Source organism: Loxodonta africana, chromosome 3 (assembly GCF_030014295.1).
Source record: "Loxodonta africana isolate mLoxAfr1 chromosome 3, mLoxAfr1.hap2, whole genome shotgun sequence".
Lineage (NCBI taxonomy): Eukaryota > Metazoa > Chordata > Mammalia > Proboscidea > Elephantidae > Loxodonta > Loxodonta africana.
The window spans coordinates 77,470,498-77,479,160 of record NC_087344.1 but is presented as its reverse complement, the minus strand read 5'-3'; the positions used below and the strand labels follow the sequence as shown (position 1 = coordinate 77,479,160).

General features: G+C 57.9%; 1 protein-coding gene across 1 annotated transcript; it reads left to right on the top strand.

Annotated features, from left to right (window-relative positions):
• The first annotated feature begins 762 nt into the window (after nt 1–762).
• On the top strand, nt 763–6,630 carry SLFNL1 (schlafen like 1). The gene is made up of 5 exons (XM_064281810.1): nt 763–790; nt 2,101–2,507; nt 4,302–4,823; nt 5,121–5,264; nt 6,000–6,630. The coding sequence occupies exons 1-5, from the start codon at nt 763–765 to the stop codon at nt 6,120–6,122; spliced, it is 1,224 nt and encodes a 407-aa protein (XP_064137880.1). The 3' UTR covers nt 6,123–6,630.
• Nucleotides 6,631–8,663: the final 2,033 nt, after the last annotated feature.

Sequence of the window (8,663 nt, the reverse complement as noted above, 5' to 3'; positions counted from 1 at the left end):
TGTCCTTCAAAAGAGATGGCAATGCTTGACCTATTCCCCAGGGGTCTTCTGGACAGCAACCTCTGTCCCAGGAACAGAGAAGGGCCTCGTGCCAGGGGAGCCCTGGAACCAGCCTTATGCATTCTGACCCATCCTGAGGCAGCTGGGCTCCTCAGTGCCAGGGGAGCTGGGATTGGTAATCAAAGGAGAGCTGGGGGCTTTCGACTGGGCAGCGGGCCAAGAGAGAGGAGTGGCCTGGAGAGACATGGCAAAGGGAGGACGGACGTCTGTCTTCAGCCACGGGATTCTAGGACCCGCCCAGAGGGAGCCCCGTGGCCAAGCTGTGTGGACTGTGGGTGGGTAGCTGTAGCTGCTGGGGCTGGGTGAGAGGTGGGGGGATGGAGGAGGAGTTTTCCTTGGGACCTTCCCCATCCTGCCTGCCTGAGGCCAGCCAAGAAGGCATTGTTGCCAGGAGTGAGATCACAGTGGCAGCGAGCAGGCCCCGCCCACTTCCTCAGCCTTGCTTCTCCCTGCCCCCCTGCAGAGCTTGAGGTGGGGAGCTCAGGGCTGCTGCTTCCTCAGGAGCCATCAGGACATGAAGGTCACAGGCCTCCCCTTTTCTTCTACTCCTGTTGGCCCTGAATGCCCCCACCCCAGCCGTGGTGGCCTCCGGGTCCTGACTGCCTCAAGGATCCTATCTGAAAAGATGCAGGCTGGTGGGACCTACCACACAAGCCAGAGGCTGGGTGTGTGGGGGTGAGTGGTAGGGGTGTAGCGAGGGTAATGAGCACCCAGAAGCGATCTCTAAGTTGTGACCCCTGCCCAATTTCAAGATGAATAGATGTTGATAGTGGCAATGCCACAGCAGAAACGCCTTCCCCCTTCTTGTCTAGCTGCCTTGGTCAGGCGCCTTTCATATTTGTGGCGCCTCAGAATGTCCAAGACTCGCCTGGCGCCCCCTTGGACTTGAGCCAGGGGCAAATTTCCCCCTCTAGCCCCCCCGCCCCCCGCCTCTGGTGAGCGGAGGGCCATGTGTGCACATACAGGCACAGCTCAGGAGTGAGGCCCACAGCATGCGGGAGGGCAAGAGCCCCAGCTCCAACCCTCTCTCTGCTCTGCCTCCCTTCTGCTCCCTGGGCCCAAAATGGAGGACTCAGTCTAGACTGTTGTTGGGTGCTGTTGAGTCAATTCCAACTCATAGCGACTCCATGTGACAGAGTAGAACTGCCCCATATGGTCTTCTTGGCTGTAATCTTTATGAAAGCAGATTGCCAGGTGTTTCTCCTATGGGAGCTGACTAGGAGTTCTTAAAACAGGGTCCCTGAACCTCCTACAATTGTATGTGTATGTGCATGAGGCTGTTTTTTGTGGGAAGGGGCCATCCCTTTCACCAGTATGCCAAAAGCATGAGAGTTTTGCTCTAGGACCCTCTGCTCAGGCCCTGACTCTCGTTTCAGAGCCTCTGCTGGGCTCAGGCTGGGCCGCAGACAAGTCAGGCAGAAGCAACAATGGGGCCTCCGGCCAGTCCTCCCCCAGGAGCAGGCTTAAGGCCTCCTTTCCAAGAGGCCCTCTTTAAAAAGTTTCTTTGGTGTGTGGAGGCAGAAATCACCTTCTGGTGGGCAGCAAACACAGAGGACACCTAGGTGGGCGAGCCTGTGGAGAGGGGCAGGTTGGGGAGGGAAAACCAGATCTATGGGGCTGCTGAAAGAATACCAGTGGGGCCCTCAGAGACCTGAGTCTGTTCCCCTCCACCTCTAGCTCTTTGGGCATAAGGCCTCCCCTATGGGCCTCAGTCTTCCCTTCTGTGGAATGGAGGGGTGAGGCCACATGCTGTTTGCTGGTGCAACCCTGCGTTGACTCTCCTCTTTCCTGTCCTAGGCCTCGGGTAGGTGGCCAGCCCCTTCTTGCTGGCCCTCTACTTTCCCCCTCTCTCCATGGCCCTGCCCAGCCCCTACCAATCCTTGAGCCTCCCAGGAGCCTTGGCACCACCTGAGCCCCTCTGGGAGGCTCCAGGCCCAGCTGAGAGGCCAGGGCCCTGGAAGGAGCAGCCAGCGGTGAGGAATCACAAAATGCCTTCTGAGGGAGACCCCTCCAGAGACCCCCAGGAAGAGACCATGGAAGCACAGGTGCCAGAGCTTCCCATAAGGGCCCTGGGTGAGCTGCCCCTACAGGCGCTGCCCATAGAGGAGCCCCTGGCTGAGGATGCAGACCCTGAGGTGGCCCCCACCATGCACACTCTCTATGTGGGCCACCTGAACCCCCAGTTCTCCGTGCCAGTACTCACCTGCCTGCTGCGAGACACCTTGGAGCGGCTCGAAGTGCCTGTGGCGCGGGAGCACATTGAGGTGGTGAGGCGGCCGCGGAAGGCCTATGCAGTGGTGCAGGTGGCCACCCCAAAGGCCACCCTGGCCTCGCTCCCCTCGCGCCTGCAGGTAGCCTCAGAGGAACACCTGATCCTCAAGGAGCTGGCGGCCCGGGGGAAGGTGCTGGTGGTGAGTGAGGGCCAGAAGCCCTCCCACCGCAGCAAGGTAAGTGGGCTTTCCCCAGGCCACCAAGCCCATGAGCCCCAAAGCCTCACCCAGGGGAGAGGCCTGGGTACAAATGGCCTATGCTGGGTGGAAGTGGAGGGGTGTCGTGTTGGAGCTGGGGACACATCTGCAAAGTTGGGGGCCTGAAGCTGGGGGGGCAGGCATCCCCCAGAGGGTCGCTGACCCTCACGGTTTGCCTACAGTCTTGAAGCACATGTGAAGTGGCCCTTCTTGTGAAAGGCCAAAGTGTTGGGGACTCCTCCCTGGGTCCCTTTGCATCCCTCCCTCTGGGCCTGGGCACACAGAGGTCCTGATTTTCTCCTTGGCCCACCTCACTCATTCAGTTGACAAACACAGTGCTTGCCTGTCCCTGGAGGTAAGGCAGAGGTTAAAGGTGGGGTCCTGCCCTCCAGAGGGAGCCCTCATCTGTGAGCAGAGCCAGCCAGCCAGGTGGCTGCCTCGAGCTGGGGGAGGAGAGTGGAGGCTCCGCACTGCCCTCCTGAGACAGATTCACAGGGGAAGTGAAATCGAAGCTGGGTCTCAGGGAGTTTGACAGGCAGGCCCTGGGCGAGGAAGGACAGTCCAGAGGGACACTGCATGTGCAAATGAACAACGGGTTTGCAGAAGGGCAAGCCATTTGGCGTCCCTGGAGCTCAGGCGGAAGGCGGCAGGGGGCACTGAGGAACACAGCTGGCACCAGGTGGGGCAGGCAGGGCTGTGAGATCAAGAGAGAGCAGGGCTGAAAGGCCAGCTTTTGGGGGGCCAGGAGGGGATAGACAACTCGCTGTGGTTGTGGTGGGTCACTCTGAGACAGGTGATCTTGGTTTTCCCTTTTGGGGCCCCAAAAATGCCATGGAGTTTAAACTGTTACAGAACTAAACAGACCTGCATGCCTAATATCCGTTTGCATGAGTTTTATGTTTCTAGGGGTGATCTCGGGTAGCTGCAGGGCTGGTGTGGATGTGGCCCTCATCTCCAGGGCCAGCCCTTGCTGGGCTCCCAGCCCTGTAAGCCGGTTAGGGAGGCCAGCAGGCAGCCAGAATCCATGGAATGGCTGTAGAGGGGTCAGACTTGCTCTGACTTGTATTTGGGGTCAGTGGGGAGGATGATAGATTGGGGTGAAAGAGCCCAGAGGCAGGGAGACCCATGAGGGGCTGACACGGTCATCCAGGGGCCAACTGATGAGGCCCAGACTAGGGAAGTGGCCATGAGGACACACATGGCACAGAGTCCTGGAACACACAGATGAGAGCCCAGGGAGGGGACTTGGAAGGGGCAGAGGAAGGGAGAGATTCAGGAGGACCTGTCAATAGTCAGGAAAGCGATGGGCAAGAGTTTCAGGGAGATTAGGAAGGGGTGGGGTCTCTGTGGCCCCTCTCAATTCAGGAACCTCAGGGTGCTAATAAGGCACTTCTGAAACGATCTGGTCCTGGGCCTCCGACGTCTATCTGAAACCCAAGTGGGAAAAGATTGATCCACAGGCGTTCCAGCTCCCAGCTCCCACCATCACCCAGTAGTAGAGGGCCAGCTGGGCAGAGGAAGGAGCAGCGGCTAGTTTGAGCCCTTGACCTAGCTGATGGCTCCGGGCTCCCCATAGGTTTCCAGCATTGGCTGGCAGGAGGGGTGTCCTGAATTAGATACCTAGGCCAGGTAGCCGCAGGAAGAGGCCCATGTGAGGCCTGGCCCCGGGAGGGGGTGCACGTGGGGGCTCTAGCACTCTGGCCCTCACACTACCCAGGCAGGGGCTCTGACTCTCCACCACACCCGCTCTTGATTCCCCCCTCCCTCCCGCAGGAAGAAGACTGTGGCCTGAGCCGGGGCCCCAGCCTTGGCGCCAGCCCGGACCGTAGTGGGAGGTCGTTGGTCCCACCCGCAGAGACCCCGCCCAGCCTGGCCTGGGTCTCTCGGGGGCCACGCATCCACCACCGCCAGCCCAGCGGCGCGCGCTCCGACAGCGCCATCGTGCGCCAGGAGATCCTGGGCCAGGAGCGGCTCTTCCAGGGAGCTTTCCTGGGCAGCGAGACGCGCAACGTGGAATTCAAGCGCGGCGGCGGCGAGTACCTGAGCCTGGCGTTCAAGCACCACGTGCGGCGCTACGTGTGCGCCTTCCTCAACAGCGAGGGCGGCAACCTGTTCGTGGGCGTCGAGGACAGCGGCCTGGTGCAGGGCATCCGCTGCAGCCACCACGACGAGGACCGAGTGCGCCTGCTGGTGGACTCCATCCTGCAGGGCTTCAAGCCCCAGGTCTTCCCGGACGCCTATGACCTCACTTTCATCCCCGTGATCAGCGCCTCCGCCCTCAGCGTCCCCCTCAAGGTGAGCCTGCGGGAAAGCAAGGTTTCTGGGTCTTAGCTTTGTCATCTGTCATCACTTAACTAATGATGGAGATCATCTACTCTGCTAAGCCCGGAGCTGAGCAATGGCTGGCCCAGGAGGGCGGCGAAGGGGAGCTGGGGGAAGAAGGACTGGAGAAGAGGCCGGAAGGAACCCTGCCCCCCAACCCACCGGGCTCCCTAAGGAGCCAGTGAGCAAGGCGGCAGCCACTTAGGCGGGATTTGGGGCTGCAAACTGTCGAGTAACCCACTCGAAAGTGCTGCTGTTGCCCTCAACAAGGTGATCCGCCTGCGCGTGCACGCGCCCAAGGCCCAGAGCGAGCCGCAGCTCTATGAGACCGATCAGGGGGAGGTGTTCCTGCGGCGCGACGGGAGCATCCAGGGCCCGCTGTCCGGCAGCGCCATCCAGGAGTGGTGCAGGCAGGTAACGAGGCCGGGAGCTGAGGGTAGATGGGAGCCGTGCTGACCGCAGGCTCATCAGCCGCCCGCTGAGCAGTCCCCAGCAAGCTGCTGCTTCCCTTGGTGCTCCATCACCCACCCAGTAAGGGGGAGGGGGCGGATAGAGATAACCCACTACATCCTATAGTCCCACCGTCCCGTGCCTGGGGTGCGGGCGAAGCCCTGAGCACTCTCAAAAACCTCTATGCCACCTTCCCTGGTGCCTGGAATACCTCTCCACCTTGGCTTGGCGGTTACAGCATTCAATCCTTGAGTGGCTGGCGGGGCGGGGGGGGGGGGGGTGCTGGACTATTTTGAAGTTACAAGAAAAGTGGAAGATTGGGTGATGCTTCGTAGGGAAAGCATGTGAAAGAGGTGGCAGGTCCCAAGGAAAGGCCTCTTCAAGAAGGAAACATCAGAGATGGGCAAGGGGCTGACAGGGAGTGAAAAGAGGACCAGACCACGGGGTAGTCAGCCTGTCCCTGCCCCTGGTACTTGGTGAGGCTATAGAGGATGGGTCCACCCCAGGGTCTGGGATGCTGACAGGACCCTCACATCAGGCAGGCTCCCTCAATACCCCAGAGCCAACTTGGTCGGTGGCATGGCCAGGGGACCTAGCTTCCCCACCTAAGAGTGCCAACATGTTGCCCAGTGGCTGTGAGCAGGGCCCATCAGGCCTGAGAGGTCAGCTTGGACATCTGCTTCTCCTGTGTCCCTTCAGAAATGGACTGCAGAACTGGGCAAGCTGGAGGAGAAGGTGAAGGTGTTGACGGTAGAGAAGGAGCAGCTCCAGCAGCAGCTGAAGCAGCACTGGCTGGCCTCCTGCACCTGCTGTGTCCTGTGAGGCAGGCGAGCCAGGGCGGGCGAGGCCTGTGCTCAGCACAGGAGAGGTGCAGCACTTCGTACCTGCACCTGAGTCCTGCCAACAGACACCACCATCTGAGCTGACCAGGGAGGCAGGGCTGCTCAGAGGTAGCCGGGAGGGCTCTGCTTCCTCTCCTCCAGCAGCCCTGCACACGGGGGGGCCTGAACTAGCCCCAGGGGGCTTCAGTCTTGAGCAGACCCAGATCTGGGTGGCTAAGAAATTGCTCTTAGCATGATCCCCACAGAACCTTCACTTTCAGAAAGAACTTGGCTACCCTAGGACTAAGCTGTATGGGACTGTCCCTCTCCTAAAACGCTGATTTTGACCACGCTGGAATCTGGGACTCCGGTTGGCTAGAAGAGACTATCAAGGAATCTGGCACCTTCTGCAGAAAGCAAGGTACATTCAGTAACTGTGGTTACAGGGCAAACAAGCCACCCTGCAGCCCTCATCCCTGGCTTGCTGGAACTTGTGACTGGCAACGCTCCTTAATAAATCACATGTACCTGGGGTGAGGATGGTTCTTTCTAGGATGTTCGGCCAGCCTGTTAGGGGCAGCTAGGTCATGAGCCCCTGTGTGCAGAGGGCAGCGCCAGTCCTGGCTCCAACCACACAGAGCAGTCGGGCTCCAGTTCGGTTCTGCCTTAAAGACTGGGTGCCTTGGGGCACATTGCTATGCCTCTTTTCTTCAGTTTCCTCACCTGTAAGACAGGGATAATGTCTACCTCAAAGAGTGGTCGTGGTTGAGAAATCAGCAGCAGGCTGGTGGCACTTTATCATCACATGAGCACCCTGTCTCTCCAGCCCACGGCACAGAACAGCCCCTGCACAGGAAGGTCTGACTTCCAAGTGCTCCCCACCACTGGAAAGGATTCCTGTCCTGGCTTTTCCCCTGCTATCTCCACCAGCAGAGCCAGAGACACTATTAAAGCCAAAGTCCAATCATGCCACACCTAGCTCAGAGCCCTCCAAAAGTTCCCCATTCAGCAAGAGCAAATGGCAAACAATGGCCTACACAATCCTCCATGACCTGGCTCAATTCCTCAGTTTGCCCCTTGTTTGGGCCACTCCAGCCACTGACCAAGTTGTTTCCGGAGCTCCTGGCTGAGGGCCTTTACACTGGCTGCTTCCCCCTGGATTGCTCTTCCCCCTCTATCTGCATGACTCATTTCCTCTCCTCTCCCCCTTCAAGTCCATGCACAACTTTCCTAACCACCCTATTTTAAATTGTACCCCCTTCCCCAGCACTTCCACTCCCCTTTCCTGCTTCCATCTTTTTCTCCACAGCACTTGTCACCATCTGACACATTGTAGCTTTTGTCTGTTTCCCCTCACTAGAATACACCCTCTGGGGAACCAGGGCTTTTGGTCAGCTTTGTTCACTGGTATATCTTCAGAAGCATATGCCAGGCATTATAGTAGACACCCGATCGATATTTGCAGAATGAAGCAATCATGAGTACTTCTAAATTTGGGGTGTGAGGCACTGGGCAACCATGCAACCTTGCTGAACAGGGCATTTGACAGGACTGGCGTCCCGTGGAGTACACTTTAGTTAATCCCCTCACACCCTCCTGGTCTGCAGGAGTAGAGGTAGACGCAGATTCCAGCCCCTCCATTCACCAGCAAGGTGACATCTACTGGGCCAACTACGGCTTTTCTGAGACTTGGTTTTTCCATTTATCAAACATGACACAACCCCTGCCTTGGCCATCACTCACACTGGTTACAGGGACCAAATATGAGAATGGATGTATCAAACTCACCCCACTGAGCTACCCGTGTCACCAGCCACAGGGGCTGTACCAGGTTTTTCAAAGGCTGTTTGAGAACTGCATGATCAAAGGACGCGTTACTCAAGAAGTCATTGCTGAGCACCACACTAACTATTAGCCCAGGGCTCAAAGGGAGGAGGGGAAATGGGACCTCAGCAATCCTTAGAAACGGCAAACAGCCCGTTCCTCCAAAGGCTGGAAGAAGTCCTGTTTTAGTTCAGCTGCTCCAAATGGCTGCAAGTCTGCCTCCTGGGTGAGGTGTTTATTGTAAGGACCTGGAGGAAGTTCTGCCTGTTTCCTCCCCACAGGGAGGGGCTTGTATGTTCTGGTTAGTCAGCACTGGGCTGCAGCCAGGGTGGCAGGCTGATGGGACTTTGAAAGTCCTGGAGAACTACCTGGGGTCCCTTTTCTCAGAAGGGTTTATAACTGGCCAGCACACAAGTTACTCAGCTGAGGCACTCTTACGGGCAAGGTAGGAACACTGATGGCTAGAGGCCTTTTCAAATCAACTGCACCCAACCAAATGCCCACTGTTGTAGGGAGCACTCCTGGCACCAGTGGACATGTCATAGTGCTCAGTTTGGGGAATGGTTTTTTAAAAAAATATCTGAAGGCTGATGACACCACCAGATGGGAAGAGGCTAACATTATGCCAAATCAGCCACAAAGTGCCAAGACAATTCTGAAGACCTTCGTATAACTGAAGACGTTTTATTTTAAACGTATGAGAAATGGAAGGCAGACA

Coding starts and splice junctions, on each gene's coding strand:
- SLFNL1 (XM_064281810.1), top strand. CDS start 763: ATGAGCACCCAGAAGCGATCTCTAAGTT. Junction 2,508..4,301: donor AGCCCTCCCACCGCAGCAAG/GTAAGTGGGCTT, acceptor TCCCTCCCGCAG/GAAGAAGACTGTGGCCTGAG. Junction 4,824..5,120: donor CCCTCAGCGTCCCCCTCAAG/GTGAGCCTGCGG, acceptor GCCCTCAACAAG/GTGATCCGCCTGCGCGTGCA.